The 18,987-nt window shown below is 41.0% G+C and overlaps 1 protein-coding gene across 2 annotated transcripts in view; it reads right to left on the minus strand.

Moving 5' to 3' along the window:
• The window catches only part of AMPH (amphiphysin), a 222,960-nt gene that overhangs the window by 50,982 nt on the left and 152,991 nt on the right, over positions 1-18,987 (minus strand). For both annotated transcript variants that reach the window (XM_045564376.1, XM_045564375.1), the window contains exons 8-11: positions 11,392-11,467; positions 10,668-10,750; positions 8,253-8,391; positions 6,640-6,768 (exon numbers count right to left, since the gene is read on the minus strand). In XM_045564376.1, coding sequence (XP_045420332.1) covers positions 6,640-6,768; positions 8,253-8,391; positions 10,668-10,750; positions 11,392-11,467 — 427 coding nt within the window. The remainder of the gene's footprint in view (positions 1-6,639; positions 6,769-8,252; positions 8,392-10,667; positions 10,751-11,391; positions 11,468-18,987) is intronic.

Here is an 18,987-nt window from a genome sequence, read left to right on the forward strand (position 1 = left end):
TAACTTCCCAATGAGGCAGAGGAGGTCAAATAAGAAGCTTAATTCAGAAAGGTTAAATAGAGTTTTCAGGAACAAGGCCAATGAGGAATTATTTTTCATGTGATATAAATACCTTTCATTTAAGGGTCTCTAAATAATTGACAACTTCTAACAGCGAGTAAGGTTTTAGCATTTCATCAATAATTATGATGAACCAGTGGCCTAGGGAAATTTAACTTCTTGGTTGGAAGCCTATAAAAGACTGCTGCAGATGGGCGCGTCACAGTTAATGTGAATAATGGAATTAACTCTAGTACATTGACAGCATTCAAATACTCATATTTGGAATCTTAGAATAGAGCATCTTTCAATCATTTAAAATTATGTTGTCACGTATTCCTTCCAAATGTTTATTATAGCACAGTAGTCCCAATTTATCCTTGAGAGCTACTTTACAAGACCTCAGTAGATGCCTGAAACCAATGATAGCACTGAACTCTATATACACTGTGTTTTTTCATATCTATATAATATATATTATATATACACACACCTATTATAAAGTTTAATTTGTAAATTAGGCACAGTAAGATATTTACAATAGTGAATAATAAAATACAATAATTATAATAATATACCATAGGTAAGGTTATGTGACTGTGGTTTCTCTCTTTCCCTCTCAAAATACCTTATCCTACGTAACGTTTTGGGACTGCGGTTGAGCCTGGGTAACAGAAACTGTGGAAAGTGAATCCACGGATAAGGGGGACTACGGCACAGTTAGCAACTAGCACAGTGTGGATCCCTAACCTGCAACCTAGACTTGCCAGCTGTTCTCCCGTTGCCACACTTGCTTTATGTGCCTACCTACATGTACACAATCCTGCGGTGCCTTATGAGTTGACATGCAATAAACTGAACTTCACAAGTGACTGTTTCCCTAGTTTGTTTTGTTTTGTTTTGTTTTTATATTTACTGGAACAATGTTGTAGATGGCAAAGTCATTCTTAGAGTAGCATGTGGGTTTTGTTCACTGTTCTTAAGTACATTAGGACTAAGAGTGTAAATGTCGACAGTCATGAGAACAGAGGGCCAGGGTCTGTGTTTATAATGAGGTTCTGCTGTGACTCATGCATGGGCAGATGGCAGAAAGATGACAGGTTCACTCTTCTATAAAGTAAGGATAATGGTATGTAAATCACAGGATTGGTGTCAAAATTAAACTGAACGAGACCTTGCATATGACACATTTAGGGAATATGGGTATTCAGCAGCTGTCCCTGCTCTGTAGACAGGAAAAGTCTAGGCATTGTTAGAGGCTCCAAAGTCTGAGAACCTTGGAAGATGGTCAGGCCAAATAACACAACGATTTAAAAATACTTTCAGAATACCAGATGATACATAAACTACACTGCTTGGCTATCCCTGCTCAAGGAACAGAGCAATGATGTCGGTAATCCACTGGGGTAAGAAATTGACTAAATTTGGGCTTGAAATGCACCATGTAATATTTTTTCCTTCCAATTTTCACCTTAATAATCCTTTCTGCCTTAAAGTAATGTTAACATGTTTGCTTTGAAAAAATAACAAGTGAAAAAGGAGGCAGCTGGTCCAGAAATATGCTTCATTAAAAAGAAAAGTTAATGCAGTATTTAAAACCAGGTTACCAGTATTTAAGCCCAGCAAGTGACATGCTTCTGTTGTAATTGCAGGCTGACCTCATCAGCATTTCAGGGATGAAAAGGGCCATTTCATGAACTGACTTTGCAACTTGAAAATCTATTTCTGCTTGATTGGCTAGCAAAAATAGGATGATTTCATGAACTTAAAAAGTAAAATGCAGTATTAGGCTGGAAAACAGATATAAAAGTAGAAAAGTTAATGGTGCTAAATCAGTCTCAACACTCACAGGGTTGGAAGGCTGTGCTCATGTCTGCCTGCTAGCACGGTAGGATCCCCAACAGGGTGATGAGCAGGGCTTGGAGGAATAAGCCTTTGGATGTTCAAAGAATAATCCCTCTGGATTTGTAAAGAGGAAACCTTATCATAGAGAGAAAATATGCAATACCACTGTTGGGAAAAGATTTAGGAAAAACAGTTGGGGGTATCACCTATGAAAAAAATCCTGACACAGGCAAACTTTTTCTTCCTCTCTGCCACTGAACAGGAAGATACTGTCCTGGGAAAAGAGGGACCATGCACCTGGCCCTGAACTTCACGGGGGCCCCATGCTTTTCAGCACTTTTCTTGAAATGTTCTAAGTCCACCCCTAGTAGTAGAGACCAGATGTGGCTGGCAGTGCCATCTGCTCAGGGCACCCCCAGTCTGCACCAAGACCTGCATGGGCCTGGTCCCCACCTCTACTTTGCAGCATGTCCCAAACCTACTCCATATATAGGGACCAGGAACTCTGGGGCTCATATCCACAGAGTTACCCCAGGGCACGGTGGCCAGGCCTGGTACCAGGAGGGCGTTAGTGAGCAGCTTGCTCCCTTTCGCTGGCATAGCATTTACAGAATCCCATGAGACTGGCCACTAGAATGGTGCTGATATGCTCATTTAAAGTGACTCAAATTATTTATATAGTCATAGGCCCCCAGAAAATGATATTTGCTCAAGGCCATAATCCCAAAGAAGGCCCTGAAGAAAGGGGACAGTGAACATTGGATTTAAAGCCAAGTCATCAAGTTAGAATAAAAAACAGTATGAAACATCTTTTGAAGAAAAAGGAAAGAGACAGAGAAACAACCTTGCACATATGTATATGTATACATACGTGATTGCTTTACTTTTTGTCTTGATATCCTGTTAAAATCTTATATATATGCCATATATTTAGTTTCCAGGAATGTAATATCTTTTAAATGTTCACTTCTTAAAATGTTTCCCCAAACACTCATTTCCCAGGAACAGGGTATTTTGGGGGTGCAGGGGAGACTGAGAAACTCTGGCTTAAACACACTCTAATGGGGTTTGTTACAGAACTTCTCAGAGCCTTGAACATGCTGACGTGAACTGTGAAAAAGCAAAAGTGATGTAGCCCGCAGTCCCATATGACCAAAGACCCCCTTTCTCTGCATCTACTGAGATTACTTTTCCTCAAAAACACACTTTGAAAAATGCTGCTTTAAAAAATAACACAGGGACACACACATGCACACACACACACACACAGAGACAAAAACACACAGGATTTCTTTCTAAGTTCTTGTGAGGGAAAAACAGAGAACTATGACTTGTCCTTAGGAAGATACACACAGAACCAGAAAAACAAGGTAAGCCCTTGGGTCTTGACCATGGGGCATCTCCTTGTGAGTCAATAAGGACCTTTTCCAGAGAAAATTCTATGCTATATTGAACATTTGGGTCATTAGAGGGCTCTGTAGGCCTGATGGATTTCTATTTTCAATCTCAGGACAGTCAGGAGAGAATCATTGCTGTAACGCTGCTTAGTGCAGGAGACACACAAACCATCAGAGACTGGGTACACTTCAGTCATTACATTTTGAGCTTCTGGGCAGGATTAACACAAATGCTTTTTTTTCTCCCATTAAGGACATGATAAAAATAGCAAACTGGCTACATAAACCTACCTTCTAAATGTGGATGATTCATTAAGAAAAAAATTAATATTAAAACAAAATGTAAATATATCATTCTACATTATTATGTGTATCAGGAAAAACCTTTTCAGATACATCTCAGCCCTCTAGTTTTCAATACTCTACTTTCTTGCAGTTGGTTATCTCATTGTTTCCAAGCACTGTTATTTATTCCCTTTTATCCACTTATCTGTGCACTGTCAAACACATTGCTGTCCAGATGCTGTGACCCATTCAATTATAAAATGTAGCTTGACATACAATCTGATCAACATATCTGATATTACAAGCACACACATATATGTGTATGTGTCCACCAGCCCTAAATATGGCACTCTTTCAGTCACGCTATTTTTAGACGCAACACTTATAAATGGCTAATCATTAACATGCACTTGACTCAGCTGGATGTGTCCCTGGAAGAAAGCTGTTGCTAATCGGCACAGATTGGTGCCATGTGAAACCCTGATGGCTCAAACCAGTGGCTCCCACAGTGTGGTCCAGCTGCTGGAGCCATGTTCCTTCTCAGATGCAGGAAAATGAGAGAAACCCTTTCTGCTCCCTCCCCAGATTTAAAAATATATACAAGTGAGGCTGTACCCCCCAAAGTACACCCCTATCATGTCTCTGGTGGGTAGTTCTTTCAAAATTGCCTGGAAGTTATAAAAGGTGTAGGTGGAGAGGTGCTTTTCCCTCCTTCCCCACAGCCCTGGGCTCATGCACAAAGCACTAGCAAAGCCCAGGCAGGGGGCTCTACGGGCGACCCATGTCCTTGCAGGGGCCGCAGCTGGAGAAAGCTTCCTCTCCCTCTCCCGCAACTCTTCATTTTTTGCACCAGTTTCACTCAACAATATCAGTAACGTTAATGCTCCCAGGGCCCTCTCCTGGCATTTGCAATTTTCAAAAGGGCTTTGATTCTTTTTCTCCCCTTACCATCAAGAGTCCTTATCGATGAGCCAGTAAATTGCAAATAAAAGAAAAAATTTAAAAGAAAGAACGCTTCTGAGCCTCATCTTTACTTCGCATGTCTGTGTGTCATGCTGTCTCTACTTCAGCTACTTCATCTACTAAATGAGGATGTCCTCAGCTAAGTACACAAGGCTTCTAGGTGACCAAAGTCTCTATTTGTGATGAATTGAGAGGATGTTCTTGGAGGTCCCAGGAGAAAGCAACCGAATAAGGGTGTCATCACCCTAAAACATTCTGGGGTTGAAAATTCACATAGCAAAAAATACAATGAAGCTGGCAAGAAGAAAATACAAAGGGACTACAAAAATTGGAAATTAAGGCCGTGTGCGGTGCCTCACACCTGTAATCCTAGCACTCTGGGAGGCTGAGGCGGGTGGATTGTTGAGCTCAGGAGTCCAAGACCAGCTTGAGCAAGAGCAAGACCCCATCTCTACTAAAAATAGAAAGAAATTAGCTGGACAACTAAAGACATGTAGAAAAAATTGGCTGGGCATGATGGTGCATGCCTGTAATCCCAGCTACTTGGGAGGCTGAGGCAGTAGGATCGCTTAAGCCCAGGAGTTTGAGGTTGCTGTGAGCTAGGCTGATGCCACAGCACTCTAGCCTGGGCAACAGAGTGAGACTCTGTCTCAAAAAAAAAAAACAATTGGAAATTGAAACTGCTCATGCTGGTGCCAAGGGCAACTGACAGATGCTGGGTAAGATCCTTTGGCTCTAAGGCAGCTGTCCCTGGTGGCATCTCTGTATTCACAGACATGTGATTTGCCCAAGCACAGGTAAACACGCAGTTCCCCCTCCTCAAAGGAGCTGCTCAATCACATTTCAAGCTCTAGTTAGTTTACCAAACTCAGCATCTCATACAAACAATAGCAGAAGGAAAACAATAGATTAAAGCATCATGCCTGTTGATAAGCGTCCTCGAAAGGGATGACAAATCATGATTTGCCACTGCATTGCTTCTGAGTTCTTATTTTCTAAGGTCCTGGTTATCTCTACTATTATCAACAAGATGTGACTGTAATAGGGATATTATTGTAGTTGGGATGTGTGGTCATTGATTTCCTCAGTAATTGCAGTATTGCATTAGCACCTTTTGCAAAATATAAATATGATTTCAGAGAACACTGAGAGGAAATGGTGTTGGCCTGACTTCTCTGGGGACTTTTGCCTGCAAAACAAAGAGATGGTTTCAATGGCATTGGGAGCAGCTCTGGAAGTCACAACTATTCCTCAGTCAATGAGATAACCCAGTTGCTAGCAGGGACAGGCCTGCAAGCAGCTGCTGGTGGGACTTGTGCCACCAGGTATCTTCAAAAGCAGTAGGAACACTGACCTCTCCATCTGCCAAATCACATAAATGATACGACCCAGGTGAAGGGCAAAAGACTTAAACTTATTCACATCCTTTAATTTCTTTTTTCTGTTCTCTATTAGGAATCAATAGAAAAGAAATCATAGAGGGCACAAACGTGAATTTTATACACACACACACACACACACACACACACACACACACACACACAGATGTTCCCCGAAGTGCTGATGAAGCAACAGAAAAATCAGAAGCAACCTGTGACCAACACTCAGGGGTTGGTACGTCCAGCTGACAGAATACTGTGGCTAAATGTGTTTTCACAAACACAATATTATACCATGAAAAAATGCTCAGTAAAATAAAGTAGAAAATTCAGGAACACATATCAGGATAATCTGAATTTTATGGTGCAAAACTGATATACACTCTGGGGAGGAAAAACACTAAAAGAAAACGGACCAAAATACATTGGCGGTTATGTTGGAGTGGTATGATTTAAGTGATTATTAAACTCACTCATTTTATACTTTTTGGTATTTTCCCAATTTTCTATCATATGTATATACTAGTCTTAAAAATATAAGACTATTTTCAAATAATGTATACCTCCCATTTAAGAATGCTTCAGACATATCAAATAATGAAGACAAACCTGAATGACAATTAAACTTACATCATTGGCTCCAAAGTCTGCCATTTCCCTTAGAGCTGACCGCTGGCAGTCCCTCTGCCATGGCACTTTCATGGGCTTCCCAGCTCTGAACCCGCACTCACCTGGGAAGGTGTAGTCACGCTGATTTCTGGAACAAAGTTATCCTCAAAGAAACTGATGATGTTCTCCTGCTGCAGTTCCTTTGTTGGGGTGACTTTAGGCAGAGGTGGAACGGGAGGCCCTTTCCTTGTCTAGGAAGCATTAAATGTAAGCATTAATTCAGCTAAAGATGACGTATGAGACATGAAGAACTATCATGTGAACAGAGCTAGGAGGACAGACTGATCTCTGATTGAAACTTAGATCTGTGTATAGAAATAAGCCTACCTGATTCAGGGGAAGAATGCTGTCTACGTGGGTGGCTCTTTGAGCACCGAAAAGCAAGGGTCCAGTGGAAAAAACTCAGGCTATGAGAGTCCATTCATCTCAACACAAGTATTAGGTCATTAAATATGAAATGAAATGAAACGATATACTCAGAAGTGCAGGTGCAGGTACCTATACCTTCAAGGTTACACTAAGGCAATACTCTCCCTGAATTAAACTGAGAATGATTTCTCACTCCAGCAATAAATTAGAATTTCAAACCTAAAATCAAGCAAGCTTTTCATGTGAATCAATGAGATCAATGACAGGCAGGTTACATTTTACTTTACTCTCCAGGATTTTGAAAAGTAAGAAATTTAAAGGTCTATCCATTATGTATATCCTCTTAAGACTTTCCTTAGTTCAACCATATACAGATGGTCCTTTACTTAAGGTGGTTTGATCCCAGATTTTTTTGACAGTGCAAAATGATACACATTCAGAAGGAAGCTGAGACCCTCTCTCGTGCTGCTGGGCAGGGGCAGCTCCCAGGCCACCACAGGAGCATGCGGGTAAACACCCAGCACTCCGCAGTGCACTGCGCTGACAGGTGATTCTGCCCACCTGCAGGCCAGGGTGAGTGTTCTGAGCACATTTAAGGCAGGCTAGGCTAAGCTGTGGTGTTCATTAGGTTAGGTGTACTAGATGCATTTTTCACTTAGAATATCTTCGACCTACAAAGGGTTTATTGAGACGTAACCCCATGGTAAGTCAAAAAGCATCTGTACGTGAAAGCGTGAACTGGACTGGGGACTTGGAGTTTTCCTACAGGAATTTTCTTTTTACCCAAAGTAGGAAAATAAAGCTGGCAATTTTTCTCTATAGTTACCTTTGACCACCCCTTACTGTTCCTTTTCAATCTCGTGTTCCATACAGTTTAATTAAGTAGCTACTCATATACAGTATAGTACAAGTGACACACAAAAATGTGAAGTGACATAAACATAACTGCTTCTCTTGGCAGTACTTGCCCTGAATGTTATCTAAACCCCCAGGAGAGGGCAGGTTTCATGGACAAGGAGTAATGGAGCCTTGAATGAGAGAATTCTGAGAGCAAGAGATGGCAGAAGAGGAGAGCGTGCTAGCCTGAGCAAGCTGAGAAGGGGCTGGGAAGTCCCAACGGACTCAAACGTAGGGCGTGTGTGCAAATATAAACAGTCAAATATGAAAAACAGGTAGATAGTGATAATCGCAATACCTAGAACCTCACACCTGAGTCTCCCCAACTGCAAACTTCACCATGGTATTATCTCTGATGGGCCACCTCACCACGAGTTCTTCTGTCCACCAAAATATTTAATCCTCCTACCTGCGAAGGTGACCTAGGCCGTGCGGGCGCAGGAGACGCGGGTGCCAGTGTGTGATTCGGACTAGCTGTCGGGCTCGGGAGGGGAGAGGGCTCCTCGGGCGGCGACGGTGTCTTTGCAATGCGGAGAGGACCCGAATCACTAGATGAACATAGGGGATTAAGCAAGGGGCCTTCTAAGGAACAGTACTCATCCAATCAGGGCTTCTCCATCCCAGAGAAATCCTGAAGCATAACACATACTGTTATCCTGCTCCCCTTCCAGGTTAATCCCGGCTAGCTGTCACGGTGATGGTGACAACTGGTACATTTATTGCCCACTGCGTGCCAGACCCCATTCATGTGTTATCTCTTATCTTCACAGCAGCCATGCCTGATTGTCCCCATTCCACAGGTGAGGAAAGTGGGGCATAGAGATGTTAAAACAACCCTAAAGTCACCCAGCAATTTAGCGGATCTGAATTCAGCACTTAGTAACCCAAACTCCCTGTTCTTTCAAACAAGCTCTGCAAGAATCTTCCAAACACAGGCTGAATTAATTTAACTGGTTTCGCTTTTTATTCACAAGAGAATCTTTCCATGTCTGAATCTATAGAAAAACCTACTCTGGAAATTGCAAATTTTACGTTAAAAGGCAGCCTTAGGATAGTGTAATAAAGATTTTGGACAAGTGCTTTCTGATGACATTCGGAAATAAATCCACTAATTACCCTTTCTACACCTTATAAAACAATTACTCAAAGCAGACACTTTGAACTGTACAAACAAATCGTGTGATGGGCGAGACTCAGTAATGTTTACTGAGAACCCACCAAGTTCCCGGCACCGGGCCAGATGCTTGGGAACGGCCCAAATGTGATGACTAAGAAGCACTCGGGACACATCCTACTCTCTAAGAATTTCTAAAGTCTACAGCTCAAAAGAACAGAGCCTATACTCCAAAATAGGACAGCACATACACACAGTCTACACACTCAGGGGGCCGAGGGAGCTGGGTGCTGTAGAGAACATGGACACAGCGCATGATTGGGGCCACGTGCCAGCAATCATGTCCTCTGCCGGGAAACACAGCCCCCATCTATGCCTAGCAGAGATTCCACTGAGCTCACTCACCACCTCATTCTGCAGAGGAATGTTGAAAAAATGAAAAGAACATTTGTTAACCGGTCCTGGCTCCATTTTCTCTTCACTTTATCTAACACAGCAACATTGAAATTGTCATGTACATTTGTCTCTTTCATTTCCATGTAAGGGAGCAACCACTAATTTTTAAAACACCCAAATGTCACTTCGATATTCCTGTTCTCATTTTTCCTTTTTGCCTAGCCCAGTAGTGAAATAACTGTATTGAAAACAGTAACTCTGCTCCTTTCATGTGTTCTTTCAGGTAATGTTCTTCCCCTGGGAAAGAGTGGATACATCTACTGCTCACTTGGTACAGCAGCTGTAGCAGAGGCTATGTCTAATGCAAGAGCAGGCAATAAGAAAACTAGCCATCACCAGAGGGATCCAAACGCGACCGTATGTAGAAGTTGGTGCACGTATATATCTATGTGTGCTGTTATAACTGCGCGGGTATAAGTGTGGGCACTGATTGATGTTCAAATTGCAAATACAGATCGTCAGGACTATGTATTACCTTGAAATCATTTAGTTCAATGGTATCTTATTTTTTCTCTATTGAGTAAAAACAACGAGACCTTTAACCAGAGAGGTTATTGGACTTAAGGAAAGCAAGTTAACTGCAGGGTCACAAAACTGAAAGCTGGGTCTTCTGACATCCAGCCCAAGGCTCGCTAGCCTGCATTCTCTGAGTGCATAATGCCTGAGAAGGCTGGAATAAGAGGGGTTCCAAAATCACAGGAGAAAGCGGCATGAAGCTGAACTCCAGCAAGGTAGACAGTGAACCTAGATGGATCACTGGGCCTTCAGTGTATTGGACTGGCGTGCTCAGAACAGCAACGTGCCACAGAACAGAAACAACTCAGCATTTGCCAGATCAAGAGTTAGGAGGAAAGATGATGGGGGGGGTCCTCACTTCCCCTTTCCTTTCCCAAAATGGGTCATCAGAACTCATGGTAAGAATCAGAACTGTCACAGGTTTTGGGAATTCCTTTCTTCTCCAGAGAAAGTAACAAGTGTGCAACTAGAAATGAGATATTAAAATTTCACACCAAGGCTACCAGGTCCCGTGGAAAGCAGAGAGGGGCAGAGAGTCAATTCTATTGTGCCAAGAAGAACCCTCGCTGAGACCAGAAGTAAATGCAAAAGCACAGAACTAAGGTTAGTGTCAGCCTCCAGGTGGAAAGGCCCCTTGGAGACTTCTGCAGGATGGACAGAATAGGACAGGCTGGGCCACAGACTGCAGACATTCCAACAGGCAGCACGTTCCAGGTGCTCTGATCAACAGTGGCCTACCTGGGAGCTCCTTGAATGGTGAAGGCCTTGTCGGCGTGCTGGTCGCCCAGTTTCGTCATCACTTCATACAGTTTGTGGCAAAGCTAAGGGGACAGAGGCCACTTGTCTATTAGCTGCAAGTCATCCTGGTGCCAATTCAGGCTGTTCTCCCCAAGAAAAAAATTGTTTATTGAGAAACTAAGAATCTTATGATAGTTTGGATGGCCTCAGGATAACTGAAATTCTGTATATATGTCATCCAAATTTAAAATCCATGTCAAAACTAAAATAAGAACAAATAAACTAAAAAAAAATTAAAATATATTTGTTAATCAGAGTACAGAGCAGAAAACAAAAGCTTACTGTTTACATTAACTCCACTAGAAATAGCCACACAACCACCCCGTTCAACTGAGAAAACATCAGTCAACAACGGAGTTGCCGATTATCTAAACATTTTGAGAACAATTTTCATTAGCTTAAAACAGCACTTGAAATTCCAACTTTATAAACTGACTGAAAAAAGAAAGACGTCTGTGAAACTGTGATAAAATCTTCCAAACATACAGAGAACTATGTGGTCACTACAAAACTATACAAGTATTACTGAGAGTAATAACACACTACTAAATGAAACATACAAAAGAGTGAATTCTTGGGATAATGCTGTGCCATTTCATTTGTTTCCAAAATAAATCTTCCTTTACTTTATATTCCATATGTAAAAATAATCATCATGACTCACCACTGCAATTTCCTTATGAAACTTGGCTTCAAGGCTGGAAACGTTTTTGAAAGTATTGACGTAAAATCCAACTCGTCTAACATGTGGAAATAGGAAGAGGAAAGAAGAGAGAGGGAAAGACCAGTCAGAAAAATGGATTTTTTAATGGCAATCAAACATATTCAAACCAGATTTTCTTTACACAATTTTGAATAACATTGGATTAAATAAAATACTTAACCCAGAGTACGCCCAACCTTTCCTCATCTGTTCATACACCAAAAAAAAATCTTTTGGCATAGACCACGACATCTCCCAAAATTCAGTTACTACCCTAAGACAGTGGTTCTCAAACTTTAATGTGCATCAGAATCACCTGGAAGGCTTGTTTCAGATTTAGTAGGTCTGGGTGGGGAGACTGAGAATTTGCATTCTCAAGTTTCTAGGTGATACTGATGCTGCTGGTTTAGAGACAACACTTTCAGAACCACTGCCCTAAGAATTTGTTTATATTTTAGATATGTATCTTGTAAACATTCCAAGATTTGAGAGCTTTATTATTAATTTTTATAAAATATAAATGATCCGCTTTCAGTATTATATATTGGGACTCCAAAATTTGTTTGATAGAGGGAAAATTGATTCCAATTGTTCAGCAAAAGTGAGAGCACACTTTCACTGAGCAGAGAACTCCTCCTGGGGAACTGTGAGCGGCAACCTGTGACCCCTTCTCTAGGACCCCAATCCAACAAGCCGGTAATTCTTAACACCTTTCCTCCTTCAATTGCTCAGCAAATAACTCTGGGTACATGCACAGTGGGGAGCTAAGGTAGCTCCAGGAATTTACTATCCAGTTAGAGGAGCACCCAGAGGGGCTGATTAATGAACAAATGCTCTGTTCATACTTAAAATGGAAATGTATTTGTAAGAGAAAGAAGCAGAGATTACAGAACTGCATGTGAACATAAAGTTACCACAAAAGGCCATATCTGCGGTCTACAACCCCCAGGCCATAGCCTGTTACTGCTCCGTGGCCAGTTAAGAAACAGGCCTCACATCACTGCCTGAGCTCTGCACCCCAGGGCCCCAGCCCCAGTCCATGGAAAAATCATCTTCCGTGAAACCAGCCCCTGATGCCAAAAAGGCTGGGGACCACTGCAAATATCAAAAATGAGTGGACGGCTAGACATGGTGGCTATGCTTATAATCCCAGCACATTGGGAGGCCAAGTCTGGAGGATCGTTTGAGTCCAGGAATTCAAGACCAGCCTAGGCAACACAGTGAGATCCTGTCTACAAAAAAAAAAAAACATATTAGCCAGTCACGGTGGCAAGCATCTATAGTCCCAGGTACTCAAGGGGTTGAGGTGGAAGGATTGCTTGAGCCCAAGAGTTTGAGGTTGAGGTTACAGTGAGCTATAATCATGTCACTGCACTCCAGCCTGGGGGACTATACGAGACTTGGTCTGTTAAAAAAAAAAAGTGGGTATGGGCAGAAACAGCTACAGGAACCGACAGGAGAGAGGAGTAACGGGCCCTGTGCCAGCTGCTAACATCTGCTTGGGAGGACAACCCAGGGCTGCAGGGGATCAGCCATATTTAAACAGAAGGTGGGTAAAGATGGGAGAGGCATGTAGTTAAACTTGACTGGCAGGTATTGTTATACCAAAACCCTAATGAATGTCTATGATTAAAACTTTGTGCACAGCTTAGTAATTTCCTTTGAATAGGCTTTTTGATCCTACATGCTGGTGAAAGGCATGGACAATAGAACCTTTGCTGTTCACTGCCAAACTGCTCCGTCAGGCAATTTGTTCAACTTTGAACATCACCTTATACACAACCTTTGTAAATTTGATAGCCAAAAGTTAGCATCTCACCGACTCTTAAATTTATATTCCTTTTATTAAAGTGAACACTTTTTTCATCTATTTATTGCCCATTTGTATTTCTTCTTTCCTAAATCTACTCATTATATTAATATTTGCTTATTTCTTAGTGTCTGTTTTTTTCTTAACAATTCATAAGGGCATTTCTATCAAACATATTGAAACTTGCATTCATTTAGCAAAAAAAGAATCCCCCTCCTTCTATGTTTAAATTTTGTTTTCTGATATACAGCATATCTTAAGTTGTTACATCAACTTTGAGAAATAATTGGTATACTACCAGGAAGAAATGCCTTATTTAGAATAACCAAACAAACGTCTATACTTTCTTAATATTTTTATTGCTTCTTTTAAAGATTTAGAAATTAAATGAAATAGTATATATTTATTTAGAAGAAAGTGTCCAACACTTTAATGCAACTTGTCGTATAGTGATTTTCTCCAATTTATGAAATCAGAGACTGTGAAGTGGGGATGCCTTTGGCAACACTGTTCCAGCTCCAGCACCTAATACAGCGCCGTGCACATAACAGACATGCGGTCAACATACCATGAATGAATGAATGAATGAATGAACAAGTAAACAAGCCAATGAATGAAAAATCTGGCACTCGTTCCACTAGAATAGCATATTCTTACGTGACCTTGCCTTGTAAAAGACTAGCGTCACCAGCAGTGAAATATACAAACACAAGGAGTACGAGGCTCTGGAATCTGGTATCTGCTTGGAAGTTTCATTTCGCAAGTTCTTCATAAACAAGGGATTCTGAGACATTACCATTTCCCCAAATGTGGCATCTTCAGGCCTCTTCTGATTAGCTGTCAAAGCCAACTTTATTTCTTCATTAAGACATTACTTTGTTCCCGGAAACAGTGGAAAGAATTAAGAGCTGAGCTTATCTCAGCCACAGTTTGCAGGCCAGAACTCTCTCCCCTCTGTGAGCCCTAAGGGAAACCTGCCTGGCCTGGAGGGGAGTGTCGCTGCTTTCCCCAGAGCCCCCTGCAGTGGAGGAGGCATCCTCTGCCACCCCTCCCTCACCATGGAGATGGGGTGGGAGGAAGAAAAGTTTTCTTCTAGTTCTTTTCCAATTCTCTGAGCTCCTTACCATCCTCCTGAGACTGATGGCAACATATTCAACCTCTTCCCGGCTCATCTAGCAAACTCCCAGGTCACCCCCAGACCCATCCACTGTCCACAATGGCATATCTCATGGTTTCCCTGTCTCTCCCTCACCAAATGCTAACATTAACACAGCAAATCCTGACATCCACAGGACTATCCAGCCAAGAAACGAGCCCCCTGCTGATGACCCCATGACACACTCTGCAGTGGCCACTGCACATTCTGGGTCTTGCCACCACTCACACCTGTTCCACCTCCAAAATGGGGCAATCAGTGGCCCCCCAATAACCTAGTTTCCTAAGCCACAAGAGCCCCCATTCACTCATTTCCATTCCACCTGCTGACATCCTTTTAACCTCTGTGGGATCAATGCCCCTTTTCTTCTAGGCTATGAACTTCCTGCTTTATCTAGCTCAGGCCCTGTGGTGCAACCCTCAACATTGTCTGGCCAGTCCCATCGCTCCCTCCTTGCTCGTTCTTACCACATTTACCCCACATATCTTCAGTACCAAATCATCCCATCTTCCCCACAGCCACTGCCATCTTCTCAAAATGACAAAAGCTATTTTAAAGGCCTCTCTTGCCCTATATTCTCCCTCTGTCACTATTTCCTCACGTCCATCAGAGTCGGGGTCCTCAGAATAACAGAGACCTGCTTCTGCTGCTTCCTCACCTCCCATGGAGGCTCCGAGGCCTGTAGTGGAGCTTCTGCTCCCACCGTCTGCTGAGGCCTCCCTGGAAGTTCACCAAAGGCGAAGCATCTCCAGTCCTCACCTGCCTCATCCCTCTGTTACTAATGATATTCTGGGCACTCCCTCATTTGTAATGTTTTCTCCATTCTCGGCTTTTTGAGATACCACTCTTTCAGAGCGCCTTCCACATCTCTAATTATTTCTTCTTTTCCAAATTCTTTCAATATTGGTGCTCTCAAAGATTCTGTCATTGGCCCTCATCTTGCCACATGATCTGACTTCCTACTCATCAACTCCCATGACATCATTACCACCCTTATGGCAATGATTCCCACCTTCTCTGTGAGCTTCAGACTTAGCTCCATACAAATCCTTTAAACTTCTTTATGATCTTCAAATTCATCATACACAAAATGGAACTCAGTGTTTCCCCAAAACTTCCTTTTCTTCATACATGGTCTCTTTGAAAGAAGCCTTCCCTAACCACTCAAACTACAGTTTCCATGTTACTCTCTGTTAAATTATGCAGTTTTATTTTCTGCATTAAACTTGTTGTCTGACATCTTATTCTTTATTTGCTTTTTAGGTAACTACCTTTCTCTATCCTTCAATGTAAGCTCCAAGAAGACAAAAACTTTCAGTATAGGACTGTGAGCACCTAAAAGAGTGCTTGGTACACAGTGGTAGTCAGTAAATATGTGCTGAATGAATGATAAATGAATCTGATGAACTTGCACCCCCTCTAGGTAGTGGTTCATTTCTCTTTTCCTTAATATATCCAAAATTTTAAAAGTTTTCTAAACATGGCAGTAATGGAAGAATAGAGAAACAAAAAAGACATAAGATACACTGAAAGCAATTACAAAATGGTAGACAGAAATCCTACTTTATAGGTAATCACATGAAAGGTAAATGGACTAGGCACACCAATCAAAAGGAAGAGGTTCACAGAATGGATAACACATACACACACACACATACACAAATGATCCAACTAAATACTGTCTATAAGACACACATTTTAGATTCAAAAACACAAATACGTAGGAAATAAAAGAATGGAAAAAGATACACCATGCAAAAGTAACCAAAAGAGAGCTGAAGTGGCTACGGCAATATCAGACAAAATAGACAAAATTTATTATCAGAGACAAAGAAGAATGTTATACAAAGATAAAAGAGCCAATCCATCAAGAAGACACACCTATAAACATATCTATGCCTAACAGCACAGCCCCAAAATACATGAAGCCAAAGCTAATGGAACTGAAGATAAAAGCAGACCCAGTAATTGTTGGAGACTTCAATATCTCGCTTTCAGTAATGAATAGAACAAATGGCAGAAGATCACTAAGAAAACAGAGGACTTGAACAATATTATAGTCCAACTGAAACTGACAGACATAGAGAACATTCCACCCAGCATTTGTAATGATTTTGAATAGTGTGATGCGGGATTTCACTCATTAGTCACTAATATTTAATATGTTCATTACTGCATGCCCAGTATTATACATTTGACCATAGGAAGCCCAGAAGATAAAAAAGTACTAACTTCAATTCCAACGCTGAACAATATGTCTAGGAAAAGAACATATGCATTCATGAAATAACTTGGAAGATCATGACTGTATGCAATATCATTTTAGATAGAGAGGCCCCAGATAAAGGCAGCACGATTTACAGAAAGAAAAAAATCACAGAAGTGTTCTCAAATGCCACATTTAGGATTCATAAGCTTTATAATCTTAGGAAAGTATTTAACCAGTATGATCCTTAGGTTTCTCATCTGTAAAATGGAGAGGTATGTAATTGTGATAGAGGGTATGTACATAAAGTGCATAAAATGATACCTGGCAAATAGAAAGTATTCAAAAAAAATGATCTCTCTCTTGCTCTTTCACACCACACACACACACACACACACACACACACACACACTGCACATAACTATTGTGGTTGAATAATAATCTGGATTTAGTCTAAGAAACAAACTATATAGAAAGGAAGGCCTAAGCCAGGTTTTGATCAAAGGGCAGGATCTGGATTGAAAAACTAGCACTGACAGATGTTATTTCCTGAGTGCCAGAATGAGGAGTTAGATTGATCTAGAAAGCATTGAAACATTTATACTATGTATGACCAGAAAAGGAAAAAAGTTTTTTACCAAAATTATCCCTGAGATGTTCCCTTTGTTTTACAGTCTCTACAAAGTCTTTCATTTTACAAGACACTCTGATAATTAGTTTACTTTGAATAACTAAATACTATTTGGGGGGCACATAATAAGCCCGAAATAACATCTGCCAATGCTACTTGTGGATGATTGTAGAGATCACTAGAAAAAAAAATTAGTTATATGCCCAATACATATTAAGGCAAATAATAAGTATTTGCCTCTTAGAAATTCTGGCAATTTTCCCAAGGGTTTTACTTCATAGTTATCAATTGGCAACTTCCCAGGGGTATTATCTCATAACTGGAAGTGTTGAACATTGTGGTACCCAAGCCTTTTTGAAGATCAGTTCAAACGGTGATGAAGTAAGTAATTACATTGGAGATCACACAAATTCCTCTATAGGGGAAAGGAAGAGAATAACTGTTTTAATTGTGTACAAATGACAGCTTGTGTTTCAAATGGAATATCTGTTGAGGAGGATGATAAGCTCTGGAGAACTACTGGCTGACTTGGTGAATGTCTTCAGTGAGGATAAACACACTGATGCCAAAGATGTATGTAAAGATGTTGGATCCAAGTATTCCATGAAATGTGAGTGCAACAAAGTAATATCTATATTTATAAAAAACTCAGATCATTCCATATAATTTATGATTTTTAAATAGATATGAATAACTAAATAAATTCAAATTATAAATAGATATCTGTTTCATCTATTTCCCTAAAAGATTTATTATTCAGGCTGTATAAATTCTCAGTGGGAGAGAGGAGAGGTCTTCTTTAGGCACAAACAGGAAGGTCCTAAGCAGGCCACAGAGCTGTCAAGGTGGAGCTCCTGAAAGAAGAGGTATACAGGATGAAGGCAAAGACAGGAATGTAAGGGCCAGACCAGCATCACACTTCACAAGAGGATGATGAGGGTTGGGCAGCGGCAGTGAGAAAAGAGAGGGAGAGACCAACCCAAAATACTACACCAAAAAATGGTGGGCCATTTCTTTAATGGGCCTTTGGTTTTCTGCAGTTAATGACTCCAAGCTTTGAGCCTTGGGAGCCCAACGACGATGGTACCAAAAAACTAAATGCAGATGTTGAGAGAATGCATAAATTTGATAAGCATTGAGATAATTTCAGACACGTTGAAGTTTGGGTAATTGCTTGTTATTAAGGTGTGATGTGTACAAGCAGTGAACTAGCCAAAATTTCATCCAAATATTTCAGTAGTTCAAAAATAAAGAGTGCCTATTATTGGCAAAAAAAAAAAAAAGAGAAAAACTAGGGATGAACACAGAAAAAGATAAACTCTCAAATTGCTTTCAATTTTAATGAACAAGTAGAAGCTCTAGACTTTATACAGAGGAAGGTGTTAGGGGAATCATCTGGCTGGAAGTTCGGACTAGAGGATCTAACTGAAAACCATGTGTCATGGCAAACATGATTCTGTGTATCTGGGGGGTAGCATGGAGGTGCTGATGGAAATTGGGGGACATAAGGCCCCACTTCACCCAACAACTTCTACATTCTACCACTGAGTGGGAAAAATAGAACAAACTCTAGAAAATGCACTTAATTCCATGAGAAATGCAGAGTATCAAAGCCAGAAGACTAAATAGGTTCTTGGAATAAAGGAGGTTCCACCAAGAGCTAAAGGGCTATGTTGTAAATTTCAAGACTAAGGGCAGCTCTCCTAATGTCTCTCACTGAGATCTGGGTCTTCACTCGAGAAATACATCAGTGT

The sequence above is a fragment of the Lemur catta genome, chromosome 11 (genome assembly GCF_020740605.2).
Source record: "Lemur catta isolate mLemCat1 chromosome 11, mLemCat1.pri, whole genome shotgun sequence".
NCBI lineage: Eukaryota > Metazoa > Chordata > Mammalia > Primates > Lemuridae > Lemur > Lemur catta.